The 20,792-nt window shown below is 36.8% G+C and overlaps 1 protein-coding gene across 1 annotated transcript in view; it reads left to right on the forward strand.

Annotated features, from left to right (window-relative positions):
* Nucleotides 1-20,792, forward strand: part of ABCB5 (ATP binding cassette subfamily B member 5) — a 128,796-nt gene that overhangs the window by 44,617 nt on the left and 63,387 nt on the right. The window contains exons 14-15 of the mRNA XM_055420559.2: nt 16,395-16,556; nt 20,018-20,158. Coding sequence (XP_055276534.2) covers nt 16,395-16,556; nt 20,018-20,158 — 303 coding nt within the window. The remainder of the gene's footprint in view (nt 1-16,394; nt 16,557-20,017; nt 20,159-20,792) is intronic.

A 20,792-nucleotide genomic window follows, 5' to 3' on the forward strand; every position in this document is an offset into this window, starting at 1 on the left:
CAACAGATGATGGCAATTTGATTTCTGGTTCCTCTACCTTTTCTAAATCCAGCTTGAACATCTGGAAGTTTACGGTTTGCATACTGTTGAAGCCTGGCTTGGAGAATTTTGAGCATTACTTTGCTAACGTGTGAGATGAGTGCATTATGTGGTAGTGAACTTTCTTTGGCATTGCCTTTCTTTGGGATTGGGATGAAAACTGACTGTTTCCAATCCAGTGGCCACTGCTGAGTTTTCCAAATTTGCTGGCATATTGAGTGCACCACCATGGTATATTGCCTCATTGATCTGCTAGAACTTGAGGCTAAATTTGAAACCAGATTGCTCTTCAAACCTAGCCTCTTATGAACTTACTTAAATGATCCAGAAATTCCACTTCTGGGTGAAGTGAATAAGTGAAAGTTGCTCAGTCATGTCTAACTCTTTGTGACCCCATGGACTGTAGCCACCAGGCTCCTCTGTCTATGGTATTCTTCAGGCAAGAATACTAGAGTGGGTTTCCTTTCTTTCTCCAGAGGATCTTTCCAACCCAGGGATCAAACCTGGGTCTCCTACATTGCAAGCAGATTCTTTACCATCTGAGCTACCAGGGAATCCACCTCTGGATATAACCAAAAAGAATTAAAAGGGGGACGTCAAACAGATATGTGCATACCAGCATTCACAGTAGCATCATTCACAAAAGGTGAATCAAACACAAATATCCATTGACAGATGAATGAATGATCAAAACATGGAAAGTACACACAGTGAAACAGTTCTTAGTCTTAAGACTGAAGGGTATTCTGATATGTGCTGTAACATGGATGACCCTAGAAGACACACGCTAACAGAAACAAGACAGACACTAAAAGACAACATTGTATGATTACACTTATCTTAGATACCTAGAATAGTAAAATTCATAGCAAGAAGAATAGAGGTTACCAGGGGCTAAGAGAAAGGGGAAATTGGGAGTTATGGTTTAAAGAGTATGGAGTTTCAGTATGCGATGAAGAAAAAGTTTTAGAACTAGAGAGTGGTGATGGTTGCACAACAATGTGAATATGCCTGAAACTACTAAAGTCCACTTAAAAATGTTAAAATTAGTTTAAATTGTTATGTTATTTTACTACACAAAAAAGAATGATCTAAGTCTGAGCATAGAAGAATAGTGACACAGACAAAATTGACTGCTCAGATCCAGGACTTTAACCTTAAAAATGCACAACACACAATGACAACACAGCAAATATAGCCAATATTCTTTAATTTATAAATTTATATGGAACACAATCTATAAAAATATTGAATCACTATGTTATACAACTGAAACTAATATTGTAGGTCAAGAATATGTCAATAAAAAATTGTTTTAATGGTTAGAATGGTAAATTTCATGTTATGAATATTTTTCCAGCATTTAAAAAGAAACTATCTTCTTTCTAAACCATGCTGCCTTCTTCAAAAAGAAACTCAGACTATACCCCAAATTGAGACTCCCATCTAAGATTATAATAAACTTGTTTTTGTCCTTTTTTAAGTTGCTTATTTTGATCCTATTGTACATATAGCTAGTAAATTTTTTTCCACAAATGAATTTAAATCATTTTTACTTATCAGGATATTTCAAAGTCTTTAAAAATCATAGTAAGAAACCTTTAAAATATAGGAAAATATTTTCTCATGACACGGATAGTTATCTTAGTGATCTCGGTGAATTTAATTATTCCTAAGCTTTGTCCTCCCCTACAAACAAGGAAAACTTCTATATAAGATATTGATTTTCTTTGTTCTTGTTGTTCAACTGCTAAGTAGTGTCTGACTCTTTGTGACCCCATGGACTGCAGCATGCCAGGTTTCTCTGTCCTTCACCATCTCCCAGATTTTGCTCAAACTCATGGCCATTAAGTCGCTGATACCATCCAACCATCTCGTCCTCTGTCGTCCCTTTCTCCCTCTGCCTTCAATCTTTCCCAGCATCAGGGTCTTTTCCAATGAGTCAGCTCTTCGCATCAGGTGGCCAAAGGACTGGAGTTTCAGCGCCAGCATCAGTCCTTCCAATAAATAGTCAGGGTTGATTTCTTTTTGGACTGACTGGTTTGATCTCCTTGCAGCCCAAGGGACTCTCAAGAGTCTTCTCCAACACCACAGTTCAAAAGCATCAATTCTTCAGTGCTCAGCTTTCTTTATGGTCCAACTCTCATATCTGTACATGACTACTGGAAAAACCATAGCTTTGACTATATGGACCTTTGTCAGCAAAGTAATATCTCTGCTCTTTAATACACTGTCTAGATTTGTCATAGCTTTTCTTCCAAGGAACAAGCGTCTTTTAATTTTGTGGCTGCAGTCACTGTCTGCAGTGATTTTGGAGCCCAAGAAAATTAAGTCTGTACTGTTTCTGTTGTTTCCTGTCTATTTGCCATGAAGTGATGGAACTGGATGCCATGATCTGTTTTTTGAATGTCAAGTTTTAAGCCAGTTTTTTCACTCTCCTCTTAAATCTTCATCAAGAGGCTCTTTAGTTCCTCTTCACTTTTTGCCATAAGGGCAGTGTTATCTGCATATCTGAGGTTGTTGATATTTCTCCTGGCAATCTTGATTCCAGCTTGTGCTTCATCCAGCTTGGCATTCAGAATGATGTACTCTGCATATAAGTTAAATAAGCAGGGTGACAGTATACAGCCTAACATACTCCTTTCCCAATTTGGAACCAGTCTGTTGTTCCATGTTAGGGTCTAACTATTGCTTCTTGACCTGCATACAGGTTTCTCAGGAGGCAGGTAAGGTGGTCTGGTATTCCCATCTCTTGAAAAATTTCCACAGCTTGTTGTGATCCACATAGTCAAAGGCTTTAGGGTAGTCAATGAAGCAAATGTTTTTCTGGAGTTTTTCTGCTTTTTCTATGATCCAATGGATGTTGGCAACTGTTCTCTGGTTCCAGCTGTTAGCAAATGAGACATCTTTAATGTATTGTTTTTTGGTCAGTGCTCTGAGCTAGGTTAGACTTTATTTCCTCTCAGAAGAAAGATGAGCTAACTATTGTAATATTTTGTCTTCTTATTCACTATTTACCTCTTCATTTACTTTTTGTTATAAGTTTATCCACAAATGTTAACTTGTTAATAAAGTTAAGAGAAGGAAAATAGTATTAAATGATTAAAAATAATTTTATTATCTTCAATTGCCAAATTGCTTAAGTTATTTAGAAATGATAATGAAGAGATTCCAGGATATAAAAAGAAAATTTTGTACTATAGCGTCCTATTCCAAGTTACTAACTTGGTATCCCACAAGGCTTCAACTCAACAGAGTTTAGATTTTCAATGTGTTTTCCTTTCTAAAGGATCTTAGCCTAAGCATACATACATATTCACATGCAAGTTGAAAGAAAGAGATTGGGAAGGAGGTGAGTCCCTGATTAAATATAGCTTCTAAGTGCTTAATATTTTTATTTTCATCACATTTTACAAAAGAGAAAGCATTCTTGGACAGGTGATGAGATGGGACAGTAAATTCTTATTGTTCAGCTATGGAACTAGTATTGACCCAGAAGAACACCAAGCCAATGGGCTTTCAACATCATAATGAGGTAGTTAAGACTTCCAAAATCCTGTGTTTCCCATATAACTACGATACATATATACATACATATAGTCACTTAGTCGTGTGTGACTCTTGTGACCCCATGGACTATAGCCTGCCAGGCTCCTCTGTCCATGGGATTCTCTGGGCAAGAATATTGGAATGAGTTGCCATTTCCTCCTCCAGGGGATCTTCCAACAAAGGGATTGAACCCAGGTCTCCTGCATTGCAGGCAAATTCTTTGAGCTATGAGGGAAGCCCATATATAGAGCTTCTTATAGCAGATGAGTTAAAATTTGGTAGGTAAAAAAGATGGAAATTTGCAAAAGAATAGTGAGAGGCTTGTCAGACTTTATTTTTGAAGTGCTGGAGTTTTTCAGAAACCTCTTGAGGTGTGGAAGAAGGCGGCGAGGTGGAATAAGATAAGCGGGTAGGGCTATGGTCAACAGTTCATACAGAGGAGTTACTCATTAATCTATATGGTTTATTTAAACATATAAAGTTTCTATGCGTGCTTTCATTTGATGAAAGGATCTTTTATCTTAAAGAAAAAGTTTGAAGACCACAGGCCTGGATCATGGAGCACATGTCATCAGTGGGCCCCAAGTCCACCTGAGGCAATCTTCTAGGAGGCAGTCAGTGAGAACTTGTGGTTCCATAGGTTTCTTACATCACGCTTGCTGTTGGACACTAGAACTCTGTGTTTACAGGCTTCTCCAGAGAGTCTATTACCCCTGTTAATTGACCCAGCAGTCAAATGCAGGCCCTCGCAAGTGCTCACAGCTTTTTATTGTTCTCCCTTCTTTTCCTGCTGCCCACTCTTGTTCAAGGCCTATGGCCACCAATGGTGAGAAGCTAGCTGACCTCCTCAGGCCTTATCTCTGCTCTAGCAATTCTGGGAGGGATGTTTTAAAGCACGCTGTCTTTCAAAATCCAAGCTAATTACCTGATGATTTATGGTTGCGCATGAAATTGTGAAGTAATCTGAAAATGCCAGTAAAGTGTCAAGTAGAAATCTTTCTGTTGACCTTTCTTTGGTCAAATACCTAATGGTTTGTCTTTCAGCTTTGTACAAACTGTGAAGGAGCAGAGGAAATGCCAGGAAATTCATTCAAATTGGTACTTTCTAGAAGGAATAATAGCAATAATGACATATTGAAAATGTACTACACCTGCTGCTGCTGCTGCTGCTGTCACTTCAGTCATGTCCGACTCTGTGTGACCCCATAGACCGCAGCCCATCAGGCTCCCCCATCCCTGGGACTCTCCAGGCAAGAACACTGGAGTGGGTTGCCATTTCCTTCTCCAATGTGTGAAAGTGAAAAGGGAAAGTGAAGTCGCTCAGTCATGTCTGACTCGTAGCGACCCCATGGACTGCAGCCTACCAGCCTCCTCCGTCCATGGGATTTCCTAAGCATCTGAAAAAAGTATGGAATGAATTGCACTACCTTCCTTATCTTTACAGTGAAGTGAAGTGAAAGTCGCTCAGTTGTGTTCGACTCTTTGCGACCCCATGGACTATACAAGTCCATGGAATTCTCCAGGCTAGAATGCTGGAGTGGGTAGCCTTTCCCTTCTCCAGGGGGTCTCCAGTTCAGGGATCAAATCCAGGTCTCCCACATTACAGGTGGATTCTTTACCAGCTGAGCCACAACGGAAGCCCTATCTTTACAGTAATTATTGCTAAAAGACAAAGCATCAGCTCAAACTTCTTTGATCAATTTTCTAAAAGGCCTTGGCTTCCAAAATCTCTTCTCTGTTTTAAGTCTGAAATAATTAGTGCCAATTTTTTTTGTTGTTGTTCCCTATGGTTCATATATGAGTTTTAGGTCACACTTATGATGTAGTGTAATTGTATTCTTGTAGTGAAATTCTACTTTATGGGCTTCCCAGGTGGCACAGTGGCAAAGAATTGCCTGCCAATACAGAAGACTCAAGAGACTCAGGTTTGATCCCTGGGTTATGAAGATCCTCTAGAGTAGGAAATGGCATCTTACTCCAGTATTCTTGCGTAGAAAATCCCTTGGACAGAGGAGCCTGCAGGCTCCAAGGGGTCCAAACAGTCAGATACCACTGAACAACTGTACATACACACAGAGTGTACTTTATGGTACCTTAAGTGCATACCTTGATGCTTGCAGGCTCCATTTTATAGGCCTTTGGAGCAGTTTTTCCCTTTTAACGTATTATGTATTTCTGTAATTTGTTTGAAATACTCAAGATTCTAATTCACAATATCATAAATTAATTGTAACAATATATGTACTTATGCTCAGTCATGTCTGACTCTTTGCAACCCTATGAACTGTAGACTGCCAGGATCCTCTGTCCATGGGATTTCCCAGGCAACAGTACTAGAGCAGGTTGCCATTTCCTACTCCAGGGGATCTTCCTGTTCCATGGATGGAACTCAAGTCTCCTGCATTGGCAGGTGGATTCTTTACCACTGTGCCACCTGGCAAGCCCCAACATAATATATACTTTAATCAAATGTTTGTCATTCAGATCAGGATTCTGGCAGAGTAAAGATGATACAAATGTGTAAGCTCAGGTCATTCCTACTGGGGAACATCAGTGCAGAAATTGTTATCTCTTAGTGTCAGTTTTCAGGTGGCAGATAACAGTATGAACTTTCTCAGATTAAGTCCACCCACACCATATGTAATGCCTAACATATGAAGAAATACAAGAATATATGTGTGTAAAAATGCCTGAGTCCCTCTTTGAAGAAGAGAAGGACTAGACAAACCTGCATAAGGAAACCTTGTGATTCTGACTGTGTCTCAAGAGGCTGCATACCATTTTCAGACCTCTTCTAGTTGCAATCTCTAAATTGTTTGACTTTTACATTCTCTCTCCCCACATTCTCCTTTGAACATGAGGTGTTATATTTGCCCTTTAATCTTTTTAATTAAATTTCATACATATTAATTTGTTTAAGAAATATTTAATAGTACTGTGAAAATCACTGAACTAATTGATAACATAGCTTTATCAATAAGGTTTGAGCTCTGTTGCTTTTAGGAAATAACATTTGTAACCTCACTGAAAAGCAATTGAATAAATGGGGGCAATAAAGAGCAGAAGCCTGGGTGCATCTGGGTGTTTTCGCCTTTGTGGTGATAGTTCTAAATCATATCCACTTAACAACATTATTAACGTTCTCTTTTAAGGCACTGTTGTTAAGTCTAGGATCTCCAAGTTTGAATGACAGAAGTGAAATCAGTATAGGCTGAATACCTTGCCCCTGAAAACTAGACACATGAGACATACCCAAACTGAGGGCCCTTCTACCAAGTATGTGACAGATATTCCTCAAAACTGTCAAGTTCATCAAAAGTAAGAACAATCTGAAAAATTGTCACAGTCAAGAGGATCTTAAGGAGTCATGATGATTAAATGCAATGTGATATCCTGGAACAGAAAAAAAGGATAGTAAGTAAAAATTAAGGAAATCTGAATAAAATTTGGAGTCTAGTTAAAAATAACATAGTTTATATTAGTTTATTAGTTGTGACACATGCCCTATAGAAATATCAGATGATGATACTGGAGTATACTATGTGCAGGTACATGGATACTGTACTACCTTTGCAAATTTTCTGTAAGTCTAAAACTATTCTAAAATTAAAAGTTTATGTAAAGAACCTAAAAAAGTCTCATTACATTTTTTACTAATCTTTTATACCATTCATAAGGATGCTTCCATGTAAGGAAGGTTTCAGTTCAGTTCAGTCGCTCAGTCGTGTCCGACTCTTTGCGACCCCATGAATCACAGTACGCCAGGCCTCCCTGTCCATCACCAACTCCCGGAGTACACTCAAACTCATGTCCATCGAGTCGGTGATGCCATCCAGCCATCTCATTCTCTGTCGTCCCCGTCTCCTCCCACCTCCAATCCCTCCCGGCATCAGACTCTTTTCCAGTGAGTCAACTCGTTGCATGAGGTGGCCAAAGTATTGGAGTTTCAGCTTTAGCATCAGTCCTTCCAATGAACACCCAGGATTGATCTCCTTTAGAATGGACTGGTTGGATCTCCTTGCAGTCCAAGGGACTCTCAAGAGTCTTCTCCAGCACCACAGTTCAAAAGCATCAATTCTTCGGCGATCAGCTTTCTTCACAGAATTACCACATAAAAGTAAATAAAAGACTGAGAAAAAGAAAGCAAACAATAAAAATGCATTACCTAAATATTATCCACTCATTAGTTTAATAAAAAATCTATGTATTTGGCAATATGAAAAATGAAGGAGGCACTAAGCATTGTAGTACTTAGACCTCTCTTCTACTACAGAGTATGTTACATAAATACCATCCATAGAAACTCACAATGTCCATTATCAGACTTTGCTGAAGTTAAGAAAAAGAAATCTTCCTACCTACAATGCAGTTAGTTGCTACTCAGTTCACTTTTTCATTATATTTGCATAATATCATTAAAATGTCTGTCTCATTGGGGAATTTTGCAGAATTTCAAGAATGGCCACCTGGGGTGCTGTAAACATGCTTCTTTTGTTTGACTTTCTTTTTCTTAATAGCTTTTTGACTTACAATAGCTGCACATACTAAAGTATACATTTGGAAAAGTTTGGACACATATGTACACCTATGAAACCATCACCATAATCAAATTTGTCAACCAGTCACTCCCAAATATTTTCACATGCTTTTTGTAATCCCTCCATCCCAACCCCTCTAACCTTCTTTGACTCTTGACAGCCACTGATTTGTTTATTGCCACTGTAGAGTAGTTTGTATTTTCTAGAGCTTTATAGTATGTATTCTTTTCTGGCTTCTTTCACTCACTGTAATTGTTTTGAGACTCAACCATGTGGTGGAATTTATTGGTTCCTTTTTTATTGGTGGATGGTGTTCCATTATATAGATATAACACAGTTTGAGTTATTGGTATTGATGCCCATTTGAGTTATTTGGTTTGTTTGCAGGTTTTGAATATTAACGGATAAGGCAGCTCTGAACATCCATATGTCATTTTTTTCTGTGGGCATACACTTTTGTTTCTCTTAGGTAAATACCTGAAATTTGAATGGGTGAATCTTATAGTAGGAGTATGTTTAAGTTTTTCATTAAGTGCCAAACTATTTTCCTTTTGTGTTCTTTTCTTTTCATAGATACCTTTTTTTTTCTTTCCTTTTTGTTTTTTTGTTAGGAAAATATGATAACGCATTTACAGTAGACTTGGAGACAGCAGAACAAAGTTACATATAGTTCCACTATATATTACAATTATTTTTAAGTAGATAAATTAAGATTTTTATTGGTTGTTTCAATATCAAACTCTCAAAAATTAATAGAATAAATAGACAGAAAAGTAGAAGGAAAAGCACTATGAACCAACTCACCATTATTAAGACTTATACAGTTTTCACACAACAGCAGGATACAAATTCTATTCAACTTCCCATAAACTATAAACCAGGAGACCCTGGAACATATCCAGGGATATAAAACAAGATGCAAAAAATGTATGGCCTAAAGATATTGAAATGATAGTCTATTCTCTTATCACTGTGGAATTATGTTAGAAAGCAATGTCAAAAAATATTTGAAAATAACCCACATATTTTCAAGTGCAATGTGTCATTTACCAAGACAGATCTTTGACTTAGCCATTGAAAGCCTCAATAAAATTCAGCTCAGTTCAGTCGCTCAGTCATGTCCTACTCTTTGCGACCCCATGAATCACAGCACGCCAGGCCTCCCTGTCCATCACCAACTCCCAGAGTTTACCCAAACTCATGTCCATTGTGTCGATGATGCCATCCAACTATCTCATCCTCTGTTGTACCCTTCTCCTCCCGCCTTCAATCTTTCTGAGCATCAGGGTCTTTTCCAATGTGTCAGTTCTTTGCATCAGGTGGTCAAAGTATTGGAGTTTCAGTTTCAACATCAATCCTTCCAATGAACACTCAGGACTATCTTTAGGATGGACTGGTTGGATCTCCTTGCAGTCCAAAGGACCCTCAAAAGTCTTCTCCAACACCACAGTTCAGAAGCATCAGTTCTTCAGTGCTCAGCTTTCTTTATAGTCCAACTCTCACATCCATACATGACCACTGGAAAAACCATAGCCTTGACCAGACGGACCTTTGTTGGCAAAGTAATATCTCTACTTTTTAATATGCTATCTAGGTTGGTAATAACTTTCCTTCCAAGGAGTAAGCATCTTTTAATTTCATGGCTGCAGTCACCATCTGCAGTGATTTTGGAGCCCCCAAAAATAAAATGTGCCACTGTTTCCACTGTTTCCCCATCTATTTGGCATGAAGTGATGGACGAGATGCCATGATCTTAGTTTTCTGAATGTTGAGCTTTAAGCCAACTTTTTCACTCTCCTCTTTCACTTTCATCAAGAGGCTCTTTAGTGCGATAAAGTTAAAAGACTGAAAAAACAAAGAGGGCAGTTGCAGGGAAGAAAGTATTTAAATGAGAAATTAATATTGAGGATGCTTTAAAACCCCCATGTATTTGGAAATTAAATACCCACTTTCAATATCTAAGGAGCCATAACAAGGAAAATTAGAAAATATTTGTAACAGAATAAAAATGAAAAGAGAACTTAGAATTAGTCACATGCAGCTGAAGCTGCTCAGTGCAACTAAATGCAATGTGGAATCTTGAATAAGGTATGAAAACAATTAATGGACATCAGCATAAAATTTTGTGAAATTTGAACAAAACCTGTACTTTAGTTAGTATTACTGTATCACATGCTAATTTCTGTTTGGTTTTTTTACAACATAGTATTTCTTTATATTTTCAGAATCAGATTAGAAGTTTCTAGCCTCATTCAGCAGTCATACTAGATGCCAGAATAAATGGAACTATATCAAAGTTTTGAGTGAATATAAATTAGAAATCTAACATTCTGTTTGTACTTAGTATAACAAGTGATAACGTCATAAATTCTTTAGCTAAGCAAAAATTCATGTTTTCTAAAATATATATTATGCATAGTATTTATATACATGTGTGTGTATACAAAAGCTTTTCTACTATACTTGATAAAGACTTGAGAAAGAACAACAAAGAAAAGATGGAAAAACTGGAAAACATAAACTAAATGAAATTCAAGCAATGAATATGAAATAGTAAAAGTGAAACAAACCAGATAAAAATAAAAGATTAATATAATCCAGTTGTTTTTAAACGTGGATGCTCATTAGGATCATACCTGGAGATCTGGAAAAAGAAACAATGCTCAGGCATTTGCATTTTTCAAAAAATTCCAAGATAATTGTAATGTGCATCTGGATTTTTTAAAATCATTATAGGCTTTCGTATTAAATGTTAGTTTTAGTGGTATAGAATTCTATTATTTTCTGTTGGCCAATCATGATACAATGGAATTAAAACAAATAATAGTTACATAATCACAATAGTAAAAGATATTTATCAGCTATATGAGAACTCCTGCTATTCCACATACTTGCCAACACTTGGTATATCCAGGCATATTAATTTTAGAACTGTTTAGTGGTGCTTTATTTTTATTTTAATCTGAGTTTTACTGATGACTAATGATGTTGAGTTGGACTGTGAAGAAAGCTGATCGCCGAAGAATCGATGCTTTTGAACTGTGGTGTTGGAGAAGACTCTTGAGAGTCCCTTATACTGCAAGGAGATCCAACCAGTCCATTCTAAAGGAGATCAATCCTGGATGTTCATTGGAGGGACTGATGCTAAAGCTGAAACTGCAATACTTTGGCCACCTCATGCGACGAGTTGACTCACTGGAAAAGACTCTGATGCTGGGAAAGGTTGGGGGCGGGAGGAGAAGGGGACGACGGAGAATGAGATGGCTGGATGGCATCACTGACTCTGTGGACATGAGTTTGAGTGTACTCCGGGAGTTGGTGATGGACAGGGAGGCCTGGCGTGCTGTGATTCATGGGGTCGCGGAGAGTCGGACACGACTGAGCGACTGAACTGAACTGAACTGACTGAATGATGTTGAGCATTTTTATGTGCTTTTTGAACAGCCATATCTCTTCTTTTTTTAATTATATATTTTTTTTAGCTGGAAAATAATTGCAATATTGTGATAGCTTCTGCAATACATCAGCATGAATCATATATCTTCTTTTTTAAAGTTTCCATTCACATGTTATACCATTTTCTGATTGGTCATTTGATTTCTTGTCATTGAGTTTTGAGACTTCTTTATACATTCTTTACATTCTGAATATAAGGATTTTATCAGATAACTGGATAATATTTCTTTAATCTGAGACTTGTCTTTTCATCCTCTTGGTATCGTCCAAAGAACAGAAGCCTTTGATTCTGAAGAAGTTTAGTTTATCATTTTTCCCTTTATAAATCAAGCTTTTGGTGTTCTACTTAAGAAATTTTTAGCCAAATTCAAATTGAAAATATTATTTCCCTACTTTTTTTTCAAGAAGTATTAAGGTTTTAGTTTTTATATGATCAATTTTGAGTTAATTTCTATACATGGTGCCATGTATGGTTTGAAGTTTGTTTTATTTTTGGTTTGTTTTATTTTCTTTGCACATGAACTTTCAACTGTTCCAGCAATATTTGTTGAAAAGACTGCTTATTTCTCCACTGAATTGCCTTCACATCTTTGTGGAAAATCAGTTTTTCCATATATGTATGGTTGTATCTTTGGTCTCTCTTATACTGATGTCTTTCTTTTTGGCTTATTTTCCTCCTTTATATTTAATTTTTTTCTGCTTGGATCTTTATTATTTCCTTTCTTCTGCTTACTTTGAGTTTAACTTCTCTTCCCTTTTTTTTTTCTTAGGTTGACTCTGAGGTCATTTACTTCAGAAATGTCATTTGGTTTCCAAGTATTTAGGGAGTTTCCAGAGCTCTTTCTATATTAAATTTTAATTTTATATTATTGTGGCCAGAGAACATACTTTGTATGACTTGAATATTTTCAATTTATTAAGATGTTTTATGACACAGAATATGGACTGTCCTGGTAAATATTCTACGTAAACTTGGAAATAATATGCATTTGCTGTTGTTGATCAAATGTTCTATGAATACTGATTATGGGAAACTGGTTCATAGTGTTATTCAAGTCTTCTTTATCCTTACAGATAGTCTGTGTACTTGTTTTATAAATTATTGAGGGAGAGTTATTGAATTATCCATCTTTCATTGTGGATTGGACTTGTCCTTGCAATTGTGTCCATTTTGGTGTCATGTATTTTGAAACTCTGTTGTGATATACGTAAACATTCAGGACTGCCAGGTCTTCTTGACTAATTGATCCCTCTATCATTATGGAATATACTCCTTTACTCTGGTTACATCCTTTGCTCCTTAGTTTTCTTTGTCTGATACTGACAATACAGTCCACTCCAGCTTTCTTTTACTTAGGGTTAGCATGGTATGTCTTTTTCTATCCTTTAGGCTTATTTGTGTCTTGATTTTAAAAATGTGCTTCCTGTAGTTGGCATACAGTTGGGTCTTGGTTTTGTGCTCAGTCTGACACTCTTTGACTTTTAATTGGGGCATTTAGACTATTTACATTTACTGTGATTATTAGATCCCCTGGAGAAGGAAATGGCAAACCACTCCAGGATTCTTGCATGGAAAACACCATGAACAGAGGAGCCTGGCAGAATACAGTCCGTGGGGTCACAAGAGTTGGATAAGACTTAATCGGATATGACTAAACCACCCGATTTAAATAGATAATCTTTGCTGTTTTTTCTATTCTTGTTTCTGTTTTCTTCTGCACTTGTTTCTGTTTTCCTCATGTTCTCCCTTTACATGGATTAACTGAATACTTTCTGTGATTCCAATTTATCTCTTTTGTAAGTATATTAGCTATAACTCTTTTATTTCAGTGACAGGTTTAGGGTTTACAGTATATACCTTTAACTTTTCACCATCTACCCTCAAATTACATTACATCACCTCATGTATAGTAAAAAACTTACTTCCATTCCTCCCTTTCTGGCCTTCAAGCTATTATTATTATTATTTTCTAGCAAGAGATGCAAGAGACGTGGGTTGGGAAGATACCTTGATGTAGGAAATGGCAACCCACTCCAGTATTGTTGCCAGGAAAATTCCAAGGACACAGGAGCCTACTGGGCTGCAGTCCGTGAGGTCACAAAGAGTCAGACATGACTGGGGCAACTGAGCATGCACAATAATAATATACATGTGTTGTACACTTATGCATGTGTTATAAACCCCATGCTGTTACTACATTGGGCTTGCCCTCAATAAATAGTCAAGGGTCTGCAGCCTGAAAACAGTTAATAGTATAAAAGCTATTATTTACTGCAAACTTTCCATCTTTGAGGCATGGTACCAAGAATATTGGTACCTCTCATATAGTAAAAAAAAACTTGCATTAGTATACTTCCACAACTGAGCAACTTTCACTTTCACTTCATTTCACCAAGAATATTAATCTGCACAATAACACTAAAATATAGGTAGCATAATTTCCCCCATTTAATAAATGAAGAAACTAGTCTAAGATCGCAGACCCAAAAAGGGCAGAAAAAAGACTGACACCTAGGAACTGTGACTCCAGAGAACACAAATGATGAAGAAATTATTGAAAATTAAACTTTCCTTTATAAGTATGGTATATTTTATAATCTATACATGAGATTGTTTACCATTTGTACTTAATTAGCATGTAATACAGTAAGTTGGACTTCCCATGTGGCTCAGTGGTAAAGAATCCGCCTGCTAATGCAGGAGACATGGGTTTGATCCCCAGGTCAGCAAAATCTCCTAGAGAAGGAACTGGCAACCCACTCCAGTATTGTTACCTCGAATATCCCATGGACAGGGGAGCCTAGCAGGCTACAGTCCCCGGGGTCACAGAAGAGTCAGACACAACTTAGCAACTAAACAACATTATGTCCATCAATATATATGTCAGAGTAACTGTATTGTGAAAGTGAAAGAGGAGAGTGAAAATGTTGGCTTAAAGTTCAACATTCAGAAAACTAAGATCATGGCATCTAGTCCCATCACTTCATGGGAAACAGATGGGGAAACAGAGGAAACAGTGTAAGACTTTATTTTGGGGGGCTCCAAAATCCCTGCAGATGCTGATTGCAGCCATGAAATTAAAAGACACTTGGAAGGAAAGTTATGACCAACATAGACAGCATATTAAAAAGCAGAGACATTACTTTACCAACCAAGGTCCATCTAGTCAAGGCTATGGTTTTTCCAGTGGTCAGGTATGGATGTGAGAGTTGGACTGTGAAGAAAGCTGAACGCTGAAGAATTGATGCTTTTGAACTGTGGTGTTGGAGAAGACTCTTGAGAGTCCCTTGGACTGCAAGGACATCCAACCAGTCCATCCTAAGGGAGACCGGTCCTGGGTGTTCATTGGAAGGACTGATGCTGAGGCTGAAACTCCAGTACTCTGGCCACCTCATGCAAAGAGTTGACTCATTGGAAAAGACCCTGAAGCTGGGAGGGATTGGGGGCAGGAGGAGAAGGGGAAGACAGAGGATGAGATGGCTGGATGGCATCACCGACTCGATGGACACGAGTCTGGGTGAACTCCAAGAGTTGGTGATGGACAGGGAGGCCTGGCGTGCTGCGATTCATGGGGTTGTGAAGAGTTGGACATGACTGAGCGACTGAACTGAACTGTATTGTGAGTTTTAATTGAAACAGTGGGCTCCATTCCTAGTTTATTGCTTGCTTAGCTATTCATGCAGTGTGAAGATCTGCTTTCACACTAAAAAATCAAGGGCAATTTGGTGCCAGTCATATTATCTAATATTATTTTTTAAAAAGATCTAAAACATAGTTAGGCCTGCTGAGGGCAGTAATAACTATTGTATCTAATCTGTGTGACAGAAGATGTGGATTAACTGTGATACAAGTTTAGATGCCTTGAATAATAATTACAATCTGATTATTAGAATGTTATTGAGGTCATGACAAGAAGAAACCCTGGTGAAATATACATGACATTAAATTTACCATTTTAACCATTAAAGAAAAATTTACTGACATATACTTGACTTACAATATTATACAGTTTCAGTTGTACAACATAGTGATTCAATATTTTTATAGATTACACTACATATAAATTTATTATATAATTTTAGCTATATTTGCTGTGCTGCGTTTTTCTGTATGTATATAATACTTGTTAAAAAGTTAAAAACATACATTATCTTGAATCTGTACTTTCATTTTAGAAATAAGAAATAATTAGTCACTTTTCGTTACTGATAGCCAGGCAGTTGTTAGGTGGCTCAGATTAACTAGTCTTTAGATTTCTTTTCAGCTCTAAGATACTGTGTCGGTGTTTTTTTAAAGTATTTATTTACTTATTTTGGGCTGCACTGGGTTTTCTTTCCTGTGCGAGCAGCTGCAGTGAGTAGAGGCTAGTTGCAGTGCATAGGCTCTCACTGTGGTGGCCTCTTTTCTTGCGGATCATGGGCTCTAGGGTGCGAAGGTTCAGTAGTTGTGACTCACGGGCCCTAGAACACAGGCTCAAAAGTTGTGGAGCACAGGTTTAGTCACTCTGCAGCATGTGGGATCTTCCCAGACCAGGGATCGAAGCCATGTCTCCTGTATTGGCAGATGGATTCTTTAACACTGAGCTACCAGGGAAGCCCTACTATGGTTTTATAAATTCAACAATTTGGAATCTAACTTCCTGCTTTTTAATTTTAATTTCTATTGGCCTTCCAAATCAGTTAAAGTTTTCAAATTTCTATATCCAAAGGTAAGATTCTTTTATACTTAAATAATAGTATAAGAAGTTTTCCTGAATATTCCGAGTTTATTATTCCTACTAACATTCATTTTCTATGCTTATTGCTTTATAGGCAAGCAAAGGTCGGACTACAATTGTAATAGCTCACCGGCTTTCCACTATTCGAAGTGCAGATATGATTGCGACCATAAAAGATGGGATGGTGGTGGAAAAAGGGACACATGCTGAATTAATGGCAAAACAGGGTCTATATTATTCACTTGCAATGTCACAGGTAACGTTTACATGACACATGTTGTGTTTGCATATTTTAACTTTTCAGAGATCATGCCATGCTAGAAAACAGAAGTCCTGAATTATTAAGTTTCATGAGGCAATCAAGGATATTCATAGTTCCTTAGTTAAGAAATTCAGTGTGTCTAATATCTTCAGCATTGTTATAGATAATGATGAAAGTTAAAGAACTAATTGGTGTATATATATATATATATATATATATACACACACACATATATAGTATTTTTACCTAATATTTGCCATGCAGATAACAAATAGGCTTCAAAGCTTGTATCTGGCAGATCCAGAAAAATCTAACTCTGTATACTGTGATCTTTTTGTTAAAACACAAAGATCTATAACACACAATCCCTACTTAAAAGCTTAAAACTTAGCTACAGAAGTAAAATGCAGAATCATGCATACAGATGCTACAAGTTGTAGAAATAAGAAGCAAGATTTATGGAGACATGAATCCCATGAAAGTATTCGTGAAGAAATCTTGAAGGCAAGCGGGGTGGGTAAGGAGGAGAAATCTAGGTAATATGGAAGTAAGAAGGAACTTGGTTTGCAGGTCAACAGAAAGGAGACCAGTCTTCCTTAAGTAATAATGAGTGTTGGGGAATAATGGAAAATTTGGATAATGAAGATCAGACCATGTAAAGATTAAGACTTCCTGTGTAGGAAGCACCTAACCCAGTGCCTAACACACAATGGGCACTCAAAAAATATCTGCTAAATGACATACTGTGTATACACCACATTATCAGAGGTACACCAGAAAGCTCATGTTAGGTAATCAGGAGGATACATGACAATACTGGGGCAGACTGGCAAATCCCCAATTTGGGATCCAAACTTCTGCATGTCATGTGATCTACCCTACTGAATTTCAGTTTTTTATTAAGGCACATTAATGTAAGTGGTAGTGATTAGGCTCTAGCTATCTTCATTCTGCCTTCTCTTGGTATAGAAGGCAGCCCTCTTTCCAAGGGGTCTTCTGCAGGCAACTAATATTAACCTTTTTTGGGTTTATTTTACTTAACTTTCTGACTATATTTTTTATATCAACATTATTATTTCACATATTAGGAAATGTAGAAAGCTATGAGCCTATATCTCACAAAACTTAAAATTTCAAACCCCAGCTTTCTCCATATGCTAGAATGAAGGATTTTTAAACACAACCTATAAAGCAAAAATAGTTTTGAAAAAAGAGAGAGAAAATAAAAAGTTTGAAAATGTAATCTCACACTGATTAATTTTAAAACTTCTTTATTTCAATTTTATTTCATGATAGGCCATATTCTTCTTTAAAGATAAAATTTATGTGTTTTTTGCCAGTTGAATTTGCCTGATTTTCATTCCATAGTAAATTTAACAATTTATGAATTTCAGTATTTTCAAACTAATAATTGTAAAAAATAAAAGGAAATAATTGTAGTCAAACTAACCCTATTTTAAGATTCTTAAAAACTACTACACTCAGATCTTTCTTTGAAGCAACACATTTTTCATTATAGCCAAACTAAAACTCCATTTTTAGGTGTTAGGTTAAAGAGTTCCACAATGTAAGGAAAACAAAAATGGAGTGTTTATGGTATAACTGTGTAAAACTTTTATTAGAAATCTTATTCAGAATGGATTAGTACTCTCTGATTATCTAAAATAATGTTCATTCTGTATAATAATATAATTTTAAATATTAATACTCAATTAACAACTCTAATATTCTGGGAACTGTATATAGTAAACGTAGCATACATAATATCTGCATAAACAGTAACACAGTTCTGAAACTCTGGATGGACTTATTTGCTACCATTGCCTGTAGTGTCCAAATGAATCAGTTTGTGACAATTCATGATTTTCATAAGTATTACAAAGGTAATGCTGTTAAAACAGCACAGCAAAATGGTTATAGTCATGAGCTCTGTAGACACAGCAAGTTGAAATCTTTACTCTGCCACATAATAGTTTTAGGACCGTGAGTAAGTTTTTTAAATTCTCTGTTCCTCAGTTTTCTAATTTCTAAAATGAGGAAAATAATAGTAACATTAAATGAGTTCATTCATGTAAAGTACTTAGAACTATTATTGGCGTAATAAATTTTATTATATTACTATTCTTTGTTATCCGATCAAATTCTTAAGGAAAGTTCAAACCATGGTTATCAGTGTAACCATGTACCAATTAATGCTGTAATTATTTATCTAGAATGCACGTAATTATTTATCTAGAATGCACATAATTATTTACATATATAACGAGTCTGTGAGTTTCCTTAATGAGTTTCCACACGAAAATGAAATAAAAACAGGTAGAACTACATACATACCCAAACTCCTTGCCATTGTTATTTTGTCTTGCAGCCTTCTCAGCAAATAGAATTGTTCTTGTTCTGTAAGCACCTCTTTAGAAAATTTTATTATGAGAAGTCAAAATTTTATTTTAAGCTTGCTACAAAGTAAATAGCTCCTGAGAAAAATGCCAAATAAAAATTTTCTTTCTTAGTAGGGAAATTTATTGAAAAAAGAAAGTGATAGCATAAAGGAATGTCTGACTCAAGATATTAAGATAGCATAAGGCTGGTTAAAGTTTATGTACCTTGAAATGACTGATTAATAGTTGTTAATCTTATTAAAGAATCAGTGTCCCTAGGAAGCCTTTCGTGTACATACTTTCCTTTGCATCTGAAGGTACCTAAGTCTTACCATCTATACTCCCCACCCTGGTTGGGCCTTCATCATCCTAACCAAGCTCTTCATTTCTGTCTTCACCCCTCCTCCCATGTCTTCATAAGGAAGTCACTAAAACTGGCCTTACTTCCTAGAGTAGCAAGAAAAACAAAAACTAGACTTAGAGGAATCTGGTGTAGAACTTGATCCTATTCTATGATTAAGCAATTTCTTTAAGGTTAATTTGATGTCTTTGGAATTTCTCATTCTTTTGGAGCTGACCCCACCGTTTGTTTGGAATGGGCAGCAGTGACCAGCCTGCAAAGTGTTATTGTCTCCTGAGATCTATCTCATACCTAGGGCCAGCGTCACATTTGAGTGCCTAACTATATGTTATAAATTTGTAAGCTCCAGAAAAGGCTGGGAAGAAGGAATCAGAGAGAGAAAGAGTATATTTGAGTCATCGCCCTCACAAAGCTCATTTTACTAAGATCTGTTCTTACTAGTGGAATAATTGTTTTTAATTAAGGCATTATTTTCTGTGGTTAATTATACAGGGCTTTGGGGGGAAAGACACAATAAGCTATTGTCACTCACTAACATTTTAGTATGAATTGGACTTACTGGTTCTGTAGTGAGTCTAAAAACTTCATCAAGAACTCCTCAGAAATACACCACTTTCAGTAACAAAGGCAGTACAATTTTAGAGGGATGCTTAATAGAGTTGCTTTGAATTTTTAAGGCATTATTCTGGGAGTAACATGGGTATTCTTCATTTAAGGATATTAAAAAAGCTGATGAACAGATAGAATCGGTGGCTTATTCTGCTGAAAAAGATACCAGCTCAATTCCTCTGTGCTCTGTGAATAGCATGAAGTCAGATTTTACTGACAAGTTTGAGGAATCCACCCAATATAAAGAGGTAATGGGTCAACTATCAACAAATTACCAACATGTTCTCCAATGAATTTTGATACAATCCTTATATTTAGAGTGTATTTATTATAAAATGTTATTATAGCAATTAGGTTACCAAACCTAAGTCTTTGCAGAACTTCACTCTAACATTACTGTTACTGTAAAAAAGAAGCCTTCCAGTAAGACTGCACTGATGTCAGAGGTCATTATTGGGGCAAGAAATCTTGTGAGAATCCTTTCCTATATGGCAAACCATGGGTTAAAACAGTGGCTCGGGTGGTGTGGTACTAACAGTGATGCTCAAGGTCAATTTAAGTCAGATTAAGACCCAAATCCCCTCCACTCACTGGATGCAGATAAGCATTAGCAGATACAGGATCCAGTCTTTCAACCCCAGGGTGCAACCCTAATAGCATTGTTCAGTTGGGCAAGGAGTACTTACTTGTTCCCATGCTTGCTTTCCTACACCTACCCCCAGGCTCTTCCTGAGTCCAGATCAGTCTCCTTTAAGCCTCCTTATGTCTAATAACTCTCTGTACTACCTCTTCAGTCTTCATTCTTCAGTTCAGTTCAGTTCAGTCGCTCAGTTGTGTCCGACTCTCCGCGACCCCATGAATCACAGCACGCCAGGCTTCCCT

This window comes from Moschus berezovskii, chromosome 3, assembly GCF_049115385.1.
Source record: "Moschus berezovskii isolate FMDL1 chromosome 3, NW_MosBer_1.0, whole genome shotgun sequence".
NCBI lineage: Eukaryota > Metazoa > Chordata > Mammalia > Artiodactyla > Moschidae > Moschus > Moschus berezovskii.